This window comes from Nyctibius grandis, chromosome 15 (assembly GCF_013368605.1).
Source record: "Nyctibius grandis isolate bNycGra1 chromosome 15, bNycGra1.pri, whole genome shotgun sequence".
Lineage (NCBI taxonomy): Eukaryota > Metazoa > Chordata > Aves > Nyctibiiformes > Nyctibiidae > Nyctibius > Nyctibius grandis.
The window spans coordinates 12752732-12769327 of NC_090672.1; the positions used below are offsets into that span (position 1 = coordinate 12752732).

At 44.6% G+C, this 16596-nt stretch overlaps 1 protein-coding gene across 3 annotated transcripts in view; it reads right to left on the reverse strand.

Annotated features, from left to right (window-relative positions):
• RPTOR (regulatory associated protein of MTOR complex 1) overlaps positions 1–16596 on the reverse strand; it is a 132069-nt gene that overhangs the window by 56826 nt on the left and 58647 nt on the right. For all 3 annotated transcript variants that reach the window (XM_068413583.1, XM_068413582.1, XM_068413581.1), the window contains exons 9-13: positions 16296–16440; positions 6764–6839; positions 5836–5937; positions 3291–3374; positions 1811–1921 (exon numbers count right to left, since the gene is read on the reverse strand). In XM_068413583.1, coding sequence (XP_068269684.1) covers positions 1811–1921; positions 3291–3374; positions 5836–5937; positions 6764–6839; positions 16296–16440 — 518 coding nt within the window. The remainder of the gene's footprint in view (positions 1–1810; positions 1922–3290; positions 3375–5835; positions 5938–6763; positions 6840–16295; positions 16441–16596) is intronic.

The following is a 16596-nucleotide window of genomic DNA, read 5'->3' on the forward strand; positions in this document are numbered from 1 at the left end:
CGTCCCTGCCCTGGAGCGTGCAGACCCTGGCCTTGTGGTTTGCTTAGATAACTTCACCCCCTGGAAATGCTGGGGGTCAGGGACACGGAGCAGGCTGCAGCGTCAGAGAACTTGGAAACCACACAACACACACGCTGCGATACTGGGTTTGTTCAACTTTCTTTGAAACGCAATTTGTTTCAAATGTACATGGCCAGACCTTGTGTCAGCAGAGGAGGGAGAAGGCACGTCTGTACTGGTAGTCAGCATGTGACCAGAAAGTATTCTTTTAGCTTCTGATATGACGATCCCTCGGCAGCATCACCGCACTTCCCTGCCGGAGTTGCCCTCTCCTCCCTTCTCACTTGCACCACTTGTTTGTGGAGCTAATGAGTGAAACAGCACAAAGAAATCCAAATATGAAATTTAAGGAGCGGGGCAATAAACCCGAGTGTGGGAGGGAGCAACACCGGCAGTGGCAGGAGGGGGCAAGGGGGAAAGAGCCCCCTCAGAGTGGCTTCCCCACCAGGACAGTGACGGATGGACGACACGCCGTGTAAATTATACATGAGCCCACTCCGAAACACACCCGGGGCTGGAGCGTCAGCCGTGGAGAGGCATGCATCAAACCCAGGCTTTTCAAAAGGAGCTTTAAGATGAATAGTTTTCATTTTCTTTGCTTTCCAAAATCCTCTTAGGATGTTAATGAAAATATATTTATAAAACTAAACCTGACAACGCTACATCAACAGTGGGGAAGAATCCCAACAAATTCGGTATTATTCGCCGTACTGAAATGAAGGGATGTAACAAAAATAAACCCCCAAATAGCCAAGATGCAACTTCTACAAGCAGTTCAGACAATTTCATATCAGCTTATAATCGCGCCTGCAATTAACTGTGCGCACCACTCCTAATAATTTTATATTGCTCAACTAATTGCACCCACAAACCACAGAGTCATATATGCGAGTATACAAATTTATCTGCAATTACTTACGTGCTCAAGTATTTATTTCAAACCCCAAACACTAGAGCTCTGGCTAAGGCCACCTTTAAAAATCAGGGTTCAGTTTTTAAACCTCATCCCGAGAGGTGCCAAAATATTGTGGAGAAGACCAGAAGCATGGACCCACAATGGGAATAACCTGTCTTCTGGGGTTCTTCTATGCCAACCACCTTCAACGCACCAGCACGTGCATTAGAGTTGGAGCAGAATTTAAAAGCTGAAGTCACCAAACATCACTTTTGATTTATTTCTAGAAAAATTCTGTGTCTGAAGACCACCCACAGCCTGTTTTGACAACTGACAGGAATGGTCCTGAACAAAACAAGTCTGATAACAACCCAAAGTGAACAAATTGAGGGAGAGGATGAGTGTTTCCACACGCGCCCTCACCTGGGAACACGCGACAGGAGACACAAGCGCATTTTAAGCCCCTTCAGCAATATCTCCCCCAATGAAGATGCAACCAGCGAGATCTGATGGCTTTTACCTAAAGCACCTGCACCCTAGAGCCAAAGGCGACTGAGGAACTCCGAGATGTTAATGTGACGTTGCAGCATTAACAGACAGAGCAGACGTGCTCTCGTCCCGTGAGGTATGAAGAGGTGGGCACCAACCCCCCCAGTGTCGGCACCTTCATGGGGGTTTCCCACTCACAAAGTTCCAGAAGCTACCTTTCATGTGAGTGGAATAGATTAATGATCTCCTGTGCTCGTCTCCAGCTGAAAGCCTCAAGTCTAAAGCAACTGGATAAAGAAAAAAAAAAAAAGGAAAAAAAAAGCACATTGCTGAAACGCAAAAGAAACAGCCACGGTCGGTACTTACGCTGTCCACTGCCAGGATTTTGGCCCAGATGAAGACAAGAAGCGGCCTCAGCTCACGAGCTGAACTTTGAAGTAGCTTCAGCACATACGGGAAAATGCCAACAGACAGGGCCTGGGGAGGAGAGAGAAGAGCAAACCCTCGGGAGCGGCTCAGCACGGTTAACGACACAGATGAGAAATCTGGTAGAAAACAATTTCGTACGTTTCTAGTAAAGAGGGGATCCCTGAGCATTTGTCTATTGCTCGTTTTAATCTTGGATGTCACCAGGTATTTTCAGACTCATTTGGCTCACGGAGACTCAGAGTTAATCTACCACCAGCTTCTACCCGCTACAGCCAGCGCTATTTTATGCTTCGTGATCCGTTGTGCTCTCCTCAGATGGGGCCCTTTGCTCTCACAAGTAAATGTGTTGCAAAAGCTCAATCGTTACGGGTTTCCCACTGGAAATTAAAGAGGCCTCTCGCCTTACCCAGGCTTTTTACCAAGCCTTGTCCGTGGGATCAGAGACTACGCTCCAGGAGGACACACATCCCGTGAGATCTTTGGGAATCCCCCCGTGCTTGATACCCTTCCCAAAGCGTGTGGTGGGGGATTGCACCCGCAGCGCTGGGCTCCCGGGGTTACCCCCCCCCAACCCCCAGCAGCGGAGCAGCCCCCAGTGTCACAGCCAACGAGGTTTATAACACGTGTAACAGCCAGAGCAAAGGCCACCGTGGCTGACCTGCAGCTACGCTTTGATCCTCGCAGACGTTTATAATCCAGGGGGCTTAAAATCAGCTTTAATGCATAATTTCTTCCTACCACTGAGGGCTGAGCTGTCTGCAGAGGCATGCAGGAGGGAGTCTTGGCTGAGATGGAGGAGGAAGGTAAAGAAAACCACTAAAAGTCCCACCACAGAGCTATTCCATGACCAGCTGGTGGTTTGTCTTCATCACTTTTATCAACAAATAGATCCACTTACAAGAGTGTTTTAAACTACTCCTCTGTTTAATTCTTATTTATTATCCACACTGTGCTAGCCACTTTCCAAAATGCAGAAGGCAGCCGCCGCCTCAGAAGAGCTTATAAAATCCAGAGACTAAATACATAAAGGAAGAAAATGCTGCAGCCAGTAAGCTGGGAGAGCAGATGACAATAGATGTGCTATTTTTTTGTTATTTATTTTACATAACAAATCTTATTTGTCCCGGATATCTCCTCCTGTTTTGTCCCTTACAATATTTTACACTAAACTATTCCCAGTGAACTCCTCTTTGTTGTAAGGCAAACAAACAGCTACTCAGCCTTTATGATTAATACGAACCACTTTTCTTTGCGGGACGCTTGCTCCATTTCACACACACGGACACGTAACACACCGGTCATTTGTCAAATCTGTGGAATATCTTCCACATCTTCCTTCCATAAATCATCATTTGTGTTTATCGTTTATACTGAGAGAACTTAGACTTTTACAAGACAATATGCAACACCCACGCACCAAGCTAACAGCCCAGGGACCCAGGTCCAAAAATCTTCCCAGCAAATCAAGAGCTCGCAGCCGGTGGACCTGGCTCAGCAGCACCTGCAGAGGAGAGCGACAACGGTTATTACTGAAAGGAACAACCACCCTCGGTTCTGCAGAGCAAATGTGAGGGTCCTCGGGGTCGTTACGTGGCTTTGATGGTCTGAACGAGAAGCTGGAAGACAAACCCTGACTGCTGAGAGCTTCACCAGTGGGTTAGTGCCCCTCCTGGCACTGCTCCCCTTCGGGAGGACCCTGCAGACACACACAAACGTTCTCCTAGGGATGCAGCTATCCTCCGTCTCCACGTCACTGCTCCAGTTGTTCTCTCTGCTCATTCTCCTCTCAAGTGCAGTGGCTCCCATGCAGCACAGCTCTGCGAGAGGGAAGCAGCCCCTATGGATTTCAAGTGTTCTCATCCTGCCTTTCCCCAGTAAAGCAGGAACACGACTGTGTCTGCAGGAAGGATCCAAAGGCGAGGAAAAGGCCCGGCCTCCCATGACTCAAAACAGCTCAGAAGCAGAAAAGAGGCTTTGCTTTCCTTGGCAAATCGATGTAAGAGACTTAAGAGGGAAGTAAAAGGTCACATTAGTCGTTAATAAAAATCTCATTAAAACGGAGTCTGACAACGATAATGAGGTGGTAGTTTACTGGCTTATACCTACCCTGGTGTGAAATATTAAGAGACAGACTTGCAGTTCTTAATCTCCTTAATAGATGTAAGATATTGGAATGCAACGTTTAATCCTCAGTTTAAATTGAGTAACATCCCTCAGCATGGGTCTCGGGGAAAGAGACTCCTTGATTTAGCTTCCCAATTCCATCCCCTTCTCAGTGTTTTTCCACAGTGCATACCCAAATTAAATTATTTTTCATATTTAATATTGAAGAATAACTAAATTACTTCGCTCATGTCTCATACTACAGATGACTGATACAAGATACTAATGTTGTGCAGAGAAAGTCCAGAAGAAAAAGACAGGAGGATGTGTTAACTACTCTCATCATTTCACCTCTGAATATCGGAGCTCAGATCTCAGGACAGGTCATAAGAGAAAGGATTTTGGTCATCCTGCCCTAGTTGGCACCAGCCTATTCCATAAACTTACTACAGAACTTGGCACGATTAACAACGTGCTTTAAAGATGCCCAGCACAGGAACAACGGGGGCAGCTGTCTGAGATTAAAGCAGTAACAGAAACCAGGGCAGGGCTGAAACACCAGACAGGAGCACGTCGGGTGCAGGGTGCTCACGCTGACACGGGAGGCACACGGGTTTGACAACGCTGTTATCATCTGACCTTTGGAAAAAAACAAGTAAATCCACAAATTCTGTCTTAGCTGGGAAAAAAAATGGATGTAATTGAAAAGGATTTCCAGGTGAAGATACAAACCCCCATCTCCACACTGCTAGCATCCCACAAGAACCTTTAAACAAATCAAATTGTGTCTTATTTTAAAAGCTCCGTTTCATTATTTTCAAAACCAAAAAAAAGCCATCAGTCTCTCTCAGGTTTTTATATTCCCCCTTCCCAAATGGATGCCTTCTCCCACCGCAGTGACAGAGATAAACCATACCTCTGCTTATCCAACTGATCTCCCACGGCGTGGGAGGCTCGGGGAAATTAAGATTTGGTCTTACAAAGATTGATGGTGCTGTCAGTCACAAAACAAGCTGGTAGCTAACAAAGGGAGGGCGAGTCTTCTCACATTTAGTGAAAGAAATCACATATCCTTGTACAAGTGGCTGGAACCATGTTCCTTTAAACAGAGAGACTTTTGCTGCCTCGTAGAGAAGAGACCACAGCTACCTTGGCGAGGGTTTATATTTCTGTCAATACAAACTCCTGGGGAGGAGAGGGCAAGAGCAGATGACAGCTGTAATATGTGCCTTGCCATAAAATATTATTTGAAGCGAGGTGTTATGTTTCTCCTAGATTTACTTCTCCTTTACACATATGAAGTTTGTCTAGGCTGAGCAAATGTCTACCAGAACTCTACATCCCTTCCAGGCATGGTCTTCAGAGACTTGTTTCGATGTTCTTGCAGCACAATTTCAGCATCCCATTAAAGGGAACACTTTCCAGGCTGTACCAGACAGATAAAGAAGCCATTTCCAAACTATTTACGCTGCAGTAAGTTCCACTTTCTGAAAGCAGAGAGAAGATAAAATCTCTGCCTCACAGAGCTGGCACGTAAGAGGAGATACTACAGGAGCCAACAACAAAGATGGGCTACTCTGTGCTTTCTACTTCAGAGCAAAAGAGGCAGCAGAGCCTGATCCTGCTGAAGCTGCAAACGGACTATAGCGGCGAGTGAAGGTATGGGGGAAGCAAAGCACTTTGTCTTCATCTGCACAGGTCTAGTAAACACGCCATCAGCTCTAATTAATCCTGAAGGAGCCCACGTAATTCATGTACCCAAACGCCATCTGGTTGCTCGCACGGCGCTGGCGGGCAGGGAGAGGCACACGCAACCCCAGCGCGGCCGAGCTGCCGCCAGCCCCCCCCCGGCCGCTCACCTGCAGGACGATGGGCAGCTGCTCCGGGGGGTTGCGGTTCTCCACGCCCATGGTCAGCCACACCTGGAACGCCGTCAGCTGCTCCGCAAAGAAGGGGCTGTGCTGGGGGAGCGAGAACGGGAACGCGAGTTTGGGTGAAAAAATAAAAAAAAAAGTGAAGCAAATAGTTCTGGCACCGACGGACTCGCAGTTTATTGTTTCCAAAAACTATTCTTTTTAATTGGCAAACATTTGTTTGAGGTTTCAATGTATAAAAATTTTCCAAAGACTGGCCTGATACAATTCCCTCTAAATATGCTGGCATTCTCTACTGTAAGTGTTTGGAAAAAAAGGAGCAGGAAAGAGTAGAGAAAGAGGAAAAGATATCACAAAAGGTCTTAGGGAAATCCGGTTAATCTTTTCCACACGAGAAGCAGACAGAACAGCAGCAGATTTATCTGCTCTGCAGAGGTAGTTCCACTCCTGCAGCAGCACACAGTGCTACCAGAAAACCTTTTGGAAGTTTGGTAACATAAATAAAAAGCAGGAATGTTACTGTAAAATTAGAGAGACCATCATGGTAGAATAGGTATCTGAGGTTGTAGAGTAATTATTATTTAAAGGTTTCCACTCGTGAAATGCCAAAGGAATATGAGTGCCCTGAAATTTTAACAGTCAGGTCTCAGGCATCATTTCTCCTGGTAGGAGTTTCCTCCTCACCAATAGGTGTGGGCTCAATCAGACACCTCATACAACAGCAAAGAACTGAAAGTTGATTTTCAATCTCTTCCTCTAAGTGAGGTGAGAAGACATTCACAATTCTCCAAAAACATAAACCCTTAAACTGCAACAATTCAAGACTCCAGAAGCAAAAGTGAGGCAGTGAACTGAGGTTTCAAATACTGGGTTAAACTGGGCACACAACATTTCAAGATATCACCCAACTTACCCTAAAGGCAGTTCCTTCCTCTATAATTGTAGGTAACTGGGAAAGGCAAATATCAACTGCAAGGTCCCATGCTTGCCTAGAGAAAGGTGAGAGAAGAAGAAGTCAGGACATGTTACCCATAAGAAACACCGAGGTAAATTTAAATTCTGGTCATACAAGTACGTGGACAAAGCAGTGTTGTCTGATTGGCTTAGAAACGCCCGATATTCCCTTTTTTAAAAGACAAGTATAACGTATGAAAACTACTCAGAAAAACAGTGCGAAGGTCTAGTCCAGCATCGTATCAGGCTGACCCACAAAATGTGAGCGAGGTGAAAAGATCCTGAGCTGAAGTTCACAGAAACTGCTCCTCTGTAACGCAGAGTGAACTGAAGTCTTATTATACACCTGTCCTCGTGCAAAAATGGATAACATTTTTTTTAAACTAGAAAAATGACCTCAATCCTGGATGAGCTCCAAGCCACAGTCCTTCAGCACACACCTCCACATGCATCCCAAACCTCGCTCGCTCTGTATTCCAGTCACACGAGCTCAGGAGGACGCAGCCCTGCTGACAAGCCCTCCAACTCCCAACTCATGGCTACACCCACACCACCACTGATTCTCCTCTTCCACATCCTCGACGCAGATGCTGCGTCACTGCACGCAGCGCTGAGGAAAGGAGCTGGGTCTCCTTTAATCTAACTCCGAGGTGGGTTTTGTGTGGCAACCTCGCTTACAGAGATCGGCTCGACATGACTCACCCTGCGGGTGGAGGGATGTACACTGAACTAGAAGAGAAAAATATTTAAAGATTTCAGTTTTTACACTTGTCTACTATACTACTGAATGGCTGAAGTATTGTGACCTACAGTATTTTAGTGTTACAGTTACAACAGCACATAAATTACACACGGTGGCCAAGGAACCTGTTGTGGCTGATTCAGTGCAGAGGAAACGTGCTAACAGTCTGCTCCAAAATGCTCACCAACTAAAAGAGGACCAAGCTAAAACAAATGCATTTGGTGTCCAAAGTTCCCAAGACACCTCTGAAAAAGTGAAAGTTACTTTTTACCCCAGAAACGATTATCCCTACTCTATCCATAGACGTCCCATGCACTTTTCATTTTAACATATGAATTTATGCACTCTGAAAGGCTGCTGAGCTAAACCTCCACCCGCTGGGTTTCTCACACAAAAGAAACTCATTTACTCTCCAGACTCATTTGCTCTTCCATGGCTTGTGGCCGTCAGGTGTTAACAGCAACAGGCTGAGCAATTTTTCTTCTCCTAGGAAGATTTGCAGACATAAGGCCATAGGTGATAATCAATACAGCGTATTTGAGTTACCTGCTCTAATAAGTTCTTAAATCACTCTGTGTTGAGTCAAACAAAGCCTTCCATTAGAACAACTGCCGAGCGAAATCTATCCCATCAGCCTAACTGGCAGCTGTTCTCAACCAAAACCAGTCTCCAATTAGACAGAAAAATAAACTACAAGGCTGTTGTATTTTTTCTATGGATTCAAGAGATGCAGCTTGTTTCAGTTGCCCCAGACCTTGTTTCTCTGCTTCACAGCAGTCACCTTCCACTGGACAATATGCTGCCAATATAATTAAGAGGTAATCAAGAGATAATCAAAGCACAGGCAACAAATGCTTCCCATATGCTCAATAAAGACCCATGCTGGAGACAAAATGTTTACACAGAGCTGATGAGAGAGATATTTATTCCTGGTTGAGGCAGAGGCAAAGTCAATTAGCACAAATATAAAGATAATTTTACTTCAAGCAAAGAATGAATATTTCTGACTTTCAGTTTTCTTGGAGGAATGGGCAATACTTCCTAAAGAAATTCTCTCAAACATTAGAAGATGTCAATACATAGTGCCTTTGAGAGAAGTGTTACTACATGGGAGCAAAACGGGTTAGAGATCAGAGACAACCAGTCTTATTTGGGCTGCCTACGAAAGGCTTCTGCACAGGTCATTGCACTGCAGCGGCACAGAGCTGAGATGCTGAGCTCCTCAAAGGCATTTTAGGTAAGGAGCACTAATGCTGCTATAAAAACGTCCAAAGCAGCCCTGCAAGGTCACATCTCAAAGGTTTTACGTGTTATCAGAAAGAAGAAAAATGTAAAAAGACATTTTAGTGGATTAAAACAAAATCTCTTTTTACGCTTCTAAAAACAGGCCATTAAGAACCAACGCAGCCAACGTTACACAGTCTTTGAAAGAGTAACCACCACCGTAAAACCTTAACGCTGCTGCTCATCAGTCTAGAGAGAGCTGGTTAACATCAGCTGTGTAAGACTACGATCAATCCAAATACTGAAAACGATTCTCCAGCCTTTCCAAACCAGCCCAGCACACTGCTGCTGCTCTGGCTCCACAGGAAGCCGAGAACCTCCCCACCCCACGAGCCCGTGAGCAAACAGCAGCTGTGCCCCAAGCAAAACTTCACTATTTTTAACAACTAAAACAACTCCGCTTGCAAGACTTTAGGTTGACTCCCGCATGAGCTGCCACGCAGCTACCTCACTGCACTGGTAAAATAGACGATGGCATTGAACAGGCATTACAATAATTAAAAGATTCAAAACAAGCCACAAATGAATGGTGAAGGACTAACGCCACAGAGCACGTGAAGAGAAACAGAAGGGGAAAACTACTTGTTACAGTCATGGTGAAAATAATGGCTGCTGGTGGTGGGGAGGAGGAGCAGTGATTGACTGCTTTAATATGCCAAAGGGAGCGGGAACGGTGGGCCCGTTGGAGATACGCTCGCTGAACTGATATTACGCTTTAGCACACAAACAAGAGATAAATTAGGGAGCAGCAGGGAACAAGGATGGGTGGCGGGGCGTCCTAGAAATGATTTATGAAAGCCAGCCCACGAGATCACTACCTCCCTTCCTCCTTTGCAGAGATTGCTCTTTGCAAAGCGCTTTGGAAGATTTGTTTTCACCCCATTAGGTACAAAAAGAGCTGGGTAATACCTCAGCATTGCTCCTTCCTCCTTCCTTGTTGCGCTCTTCCAACAGCCCCAGAGCCCTCGCTGCGACAAGACGACACTGGTGCATCCACTGGGCAGTAACGTACTGAAATATTGCAGCGTTTCACCTCCAGTATGTTATGCTACTAAAGAATGTGTTAATGAGGTTTTTATACCATGTTGTCCTAATCGCTCTGTATGTACAACAACTTGATAGAGCACTTGCACAAGAAGACATCTCCCCTTTGTACACCCCGGTTAAGTCTGAAGGTACCATACACTTAACGGAAGGTTTTACACACATTCCTGTTACGTCTCCCCCAAGGGCAATAAAACCAAGCAATCCCACACAGCGACTGCCTTTGACCACATCTGGAGCCTTTCCATCACACACCACCCACGAGGAGGAGGCCAGTTCTACGTGGCCCAAACCCAGCGTGTCGGAGGCAGTAACTGGAGAGAAGCTGGAAGGAGGCACCACAGGAGGTGAAGCTGGAGTTATCCCTCAGCCGGACCACCAACCCTCAAACCACAAGTTCAAAAGGCTTTTTTTATGCGATCAGCCACACAGCATGGCTACACCTACCCTTCTGCTTGGCCGACACCTGGCAACTTTAATAGTATCACATCTCAAAAAAGGCAGAAGCCTTTTACAGTGCTCCACGCTACGTCGTGACACAATCTCACCAAAGCAAGCGGTCAGACTCACAGACCTTCAGCTGTGTTAGGATGGGGGACTCCTTAGGTTCAACTGCTGGGAAAACATAGTCTCGTGCATCTCCTATATATATTTTGGAATAAATGCATATTAAACCCTCTCCTTAGTTGGAAGATTGACTCAGTTAAAAAACAGACAAGAGAGTGCTTTTGTTTACCCAAAACAAGCAAAGCAATGCAGCACGCCAACAGAAACAGGCTGCAAAGAAAACAAGCCAACACCACCCTGCATCTCTGATCAATCAGTTCAACGAGGTACAAACCATCAGCCTGGGCAAGGACACAGCATTTCAGAACGTATGGAAAAGGCACTGCTCCTCTATGAGCCTACAATAAAAGCTGAACAGGGAAAGAGCTCTCCTCAGTTCCATCATTAGCTCTCTTCTCTGTGAAACAAACACTCATAGATTTGTCTTTATATTTTAGTTTCAATTTTTCTCAGCCCTTCAGCACCAGGTCCCTACTCACACGCCCCCAGACCCCATCCATCTTCCCCCCTCAGTCCAATACCAGTTTCATTACAGTAGGACTGTTTAAACTTTTCATAATTCAAAATGAACTCATCCAGCTGCTTTTACTTTGTTTCCCGGAGGTGCTGCAGAGTTTGGACTTTCAAGCAAAGAATAGAAAACCAAGTTCCAGCTTTGCTCAACAACTGTTTTATCGTGCAAATCCATGAAATGTTCAGGACTGGAAGCCCACAGCAATGCTTCACCAGCACAAAGGGAACACGCTCAGAGATGGGTGTCAGTCTTCCTTCACCCACACGTACCATATTAGCTGGCAGATCACGAAGGCAGATTTTCTTACACTCAAATTTTCCAGGCTGAGTCAATGTCTAATGCTTTTAATTCTCACATCACATTTTTTATAACAGTATTGATGTCTTTTAACATTCTCCCTTCTTCTGGGAATAGTCTGTATTATATTGCACCACGCACAGTATTAGTGAAAATGAGTGTTTCTTACTGGGACAGTCACGCTGAGGAGCTACTGGAGAGAAGTTGAAGCCACCTGTAGTCCTGGGGCTCAGGCTCCACGGTATCTGCTTGGTTTGAACTGTACTTGTGGAACTGTTAAATATTTCAGACTTTATCAAGTATATTGGACAGAATTTTTCATGTTTGTTTTTTTCTGCAAGTACAATTCACCAGCATACCCTGTTTGGCTGAATTTTCAGATTTCAGCCTGAATTCCCCTGCTGAACTCCCTAAGCCTGCTTTAGGGGACACAGCTGGGAGCTGCTCAGACACAGCTGTTGTAACAAATATTCATAGCAACAAATATTTTTAAAAAACTATTAAATCCTTCTTTCTTCTACCAATGCATTCCCCTGCTCTAGCCACCACTTAAAGCACATGCTTTGCTATTTCTGTCCTACATTTCTCTCCATTAAACCATGTGTAGTCTGTTAACAGGTCTTGGAGCTGTTACGATTAACACATAGACATAAAAAAAATCTGGTTAAATCAACAGTGTAATCTGAATTTATCTAATCCTTTCAGTGTCAGACAGTCCCAAATACCCTTTCAAACAATCACTTTCTTCTTGCTGAGACACTAAGACTTTTCTGTGTAGCTAAATGAGACTCATTCCTTTGAGAAACCGGTGAGCAGACCTGCATCCATTCTGCAACACTCCCCCAGTGCTCACACTCCAGCTCCTCTCTTACCTGTAATTGGGTTGCTATATTATGGTTTTCTTTTCAGCTAGAATTTCAAGCTTATTTTATTTGCAGTATATTATGACTTTCTTTCAACAGGAATTTCACGGTCGGTGTACACACTATTGCAATATTTCTATTCTGGACAAATCATAGCTCTTCCAAAGCATAATTAAGGTATTTCGTTTTTAATATATGACCTATGTTAGGAAATATTTCCAAACACATTATTAGGTCTTTTCAAAGGCCATGAATATAACTTGCTGCCAAGAGCCGTAATGTATAAACCATAATCCATCACAGCAGAGATCAAGATGCTGATAGAGCATCAGGCCTCCTATTCTTACTGCACAATAGACGAAACGACTCTGGAAGTCGAATAGCACAGCCAGTCAATCAATATATATTAATATTAATATTGTATTACAGGAGTGCCTACAGCAGCCAAGAGCCTACAGTGCGAGGCACCATACGCACACAAACAGCCTGTGCCTGGAAGGGTTTGTGCCCAAGCAGGTAAAAAAAGCCAATAAAAGTAAGACAGACGTGAAGGAATGGAATGTGCCAGAGCCTACCAAACAGGGCAGGGTCACAGAGAGCAGCTCTCCCGGTGCCTGAACACGGTGCCCTTCTGGGTGAAATGAACAGACTGACAGCTTGTGGGTCAAAAAATGAGCTTTTCCCTCAAAAATAACTTTTCACTTTTCCTCAGCTGTTGAGGTAAAAAGGATAATTAACAGAACAGGTAACAGTGGTCCTCCAAACAAACTGACTAGAACAACAATTTAATAGGTCAAAATTTTTAAAAGTTGTTTTCAAAAGGAGTAAACCAAAAGGAACAGAATCTCATACCTCCAGCAACCTCAGTGCTTCTGTCACAACCCTGCCAGACCCTCGAATCACGAGACATCTGAGAGTGACTTAGGGGAAATTACCAAACAAGAACAGACAAAGGTAAGCAAAAAAGATAAAGAGCAAATGGTTCAGATTTAATGGGGCTGTCGTAATTATTCATGAGGCAAACTGATGCTTAAGTCAAGCATAAGGAACATGAGTCAAACCCAGGAAGCCTGATCAGCACCCCGAGGACAATGCAAGAGAGGAGAATATACACGTATGTGTACTGGAGAAGGTAACACATCACAGCACCAGTCAGGCCGCAAGCAATAAACCAAGACCCGAGTCAGGAACACACATCTGGTGCACACAGGGTCAGGGTGACACGGGAACAGCTAAAGGTGCAAGGCCCTAAGACAACCAACCCAAATAAACAGCTCAAAAAGCACAGGAGAGAGGAGGAGGAGGAGGGGTGGGGAAGTCCCCTAAAGTCTGCAGTCAGATCCTCGAGGAGCCCTGGCTGATACATCCCAGAGCTGCTATTTGCATTCATTACACATTTATAACACCGTAGGAGAGAAGCCCGGAGGCTCTTGCCCACCACCTGCAGATCAAACCATTGCTGATGGCACAGCAGCCAGGACACACTCCCCAAGACATCGTCTGACACGCTGGGTATGAAAAATCTGTGAAAAGTCTCACTAAACCAGCAATCACCAAAACCATATAACAACGCAGATGTAGATTCACCACGATCATCAAACCACGTTGTTTGAAGTTTCTGTTCTTTCCAACACTCCTTTGGCCAACTCTCCTGCCCTCCAGTCACATTACCTAGTTTATCTGAGCAGTAAAATGGGTTTGGAGGTTTCAGATCAGGGATCCATTGGAAAATTGTTGAATGGAAGGTGATAGGTAAGTGCAGATGATTATTTTTAGAAAATATTTAAGCGAGCCCTAAATTAGTTTCTAAATCTGTCCTTACTAAAAGTTCATAACAATATCTGAGCCACCTCTGACAAAAGTGGAATTTTCCCCTTTGCCAGATTTGCTTCAAAGCGCTCGTTTTTGGAGGACGCTGCATAAAGTGTGTCAACAGATTCTCTGCTCACTCGCTGTCTACTTGGCTCATGTTTGGGATTCACAAGGATAAAAAGCCCTGCTTGTGACTTTTCTTAAGGAATTTCTTCTGGTAAATCCTAAAAAGCAGCAGCAATGTCATTACCCTGTGGTATGGTCTGAAGGGCTTTACAAAGCTATTTACAGCAGCAGAGCTACAATGCAGGCAAAGAAAAGAATGTGTTTCTAGAATCCATCATCCTACCACCCAGAATCATGGAATGGTTTGGGTTGGAAGGGACTTGAAAGATAATCTAGTTCCCACAGATCTGAGAGATACAGAATGGGATCCAGGTTTTCTGAGTTTCATTCCTGTGGTTCAGCGTGTGGATAGCAACACCAACTCCAAGTCAAGTCACACTCCCATAGGAAAGAGGCCTTCAATAGCTGGCAATAAGAATGAATTACATTCCCATAAGGAACAAGAAATTCAGGTTTTTAATATGCTAGCAATGAGCAAGCTATAAATAACTCAAGAAATTTACTGGTTTAATTCCAAAATTTCTGCAAAAACCTGTTCCACCCTACTGCAACTGGAAACACACAGTTCTGTGTCTCAAGCTCTGCCACAAGTAGCTGCAACATCATCTGAAAGCCACCATGGGAACTCTGCTGGTTTTTTCTACTCTTCACTTACAAATGTCCCAGTCCCTCACACGACACACTGATAAAACAACTCACCACGTTTACGAACGACCAAAACAATCTTCCTCAAAAGTTGCTAATCCAAAGCACTTAAGACCATTGTTTGCCATGTACAAACACACACTGGGTGAGGCTGCCCAGCTGCTGATAATTCCACCCAGTCCCTATTGCCTCCGTGCTTTTCAATAATTACATCAACTTTGTGTTACCAGCAAACGCCTCCTCCACGACTGCCTGACCTGCAGCCGCCCTCGGGGCTCTCTGCTCTTGCCTCCGTTTCTCAAACCATGCCATGTAAGCCAACCTCAGTGATGCTGCCATCAGTTTTACACTGATCATCATCACTTCATACCTCCTCTATGTTTGTTTTTCCTCTACAATTTTATGGAGGAAACTTGCCTGCATTTTCAAAATCCCTTTGATAAATTAAGCCCACTCAGCCAGGTTTACCTGCCAGTTTATTAGCCTTTTAGCACGTTACCCAGCTATCATTCCCTCCTACAGGACCTACGTTAGCTTGACTGTATCAGTTTGTACTTAGCCAAATTTTGTACTGTTCTATTCTTAATCATACTGAATAAAAAAAAGGAAAGCAAGTATTTTTGTTATTACTGTTATTATTTTTTATTATTATTATTCATGGACATTTGATAGTCAAAACCCCATTTAAGAGCTTCTCGATAACTGTGTCACCTCCATTTCCATCATCATCCTAAAAGCAACAGTAAAAGTAGATGAACTCTGCAGCAAAAAGTTTCTTCTACTTGTCTTCATTCAGCCTGCACCCAGAGCTAAACAATAACAGTTTTTCTCTCACCCAGTGTCCCTTCCCCAACCGAGGAAGGGAAGTGGGAAAAGGAGGGAGACTTGTGGGTTAAAATTCAACAGATTTAATAAAATAAAGAAACCAATATAAATGATAATAAAGAACACACAAAATTATACTTAGCTACAGGGTTGGAGCAGGTTGTCCACGAATACCAATCGTTGGCAATGAGAAAAGGGGGGGCTAGAAGAGAGGAGAGCAAAACCAGCCCCCCTCTCCCCACAAGCCCTCCCTTTTATAGTGAACTTGATTGTTAATGCCACAGAACACACCCGTGGGCCAGCCTGAGCAGCTGCCCTGGGTGTAGCTGCTCATGGCCCTGGTCACCACGGCTGGCCACAATCTAAACCCAAATCCCAGTGAAAGCAGGACACTACTTCAACAATGCAAGTTGAGAATCTGTCCCTCAGGCCCTCAGCTCTCCCCACCCTTCACAATCCCCACCCTTTCACCCTTTACTTGGTGAGAATACAGGTAGCAGATGCCCAATTTCTTTTCTATTTGAAGAGATTACATGGCTGAACTGAAGCTTCTGTACTACAGAATTACATTGCAATTACGTATGCACGGAGAAGAAATACATTTGGCGTTGGGTATTACGCTGCCACATGCTGTTTCATTTTTGATCCACTGACTTTATCACTAAAGCACCGTGTAGATTTAACTCGTAACAATCTTTCATGGCTACAGCGCCTGAAATCTCCTCAAGGCATCAGCACACAGCCTTCGCAGCGAGGGTAACCTGTGACTTACCACATCGCGTGCATGTACGTCGGAGGTAGGCGAGGGCTGCTGACAGGGGTGCAGTTGTAAGACCTCATAATTCTTTCTGCCAAGAGAAAGTTACGAAATAAACTGGCCACAAGCAGGTCTTGCCTGAAGAGCTTCTGGAAAAGATCTGCCAAGAGATTGCGTGAATTACTAGATGTATATCTCTGTAACTCAGGTTCCTCAGGTAATACGTAAAAAGCATTTAAAACATAAAAATACGTTAAGATTTTATTCCACTAATAAGGAATCTACGACAGTTTTGCAGTGACATGATATGACAACT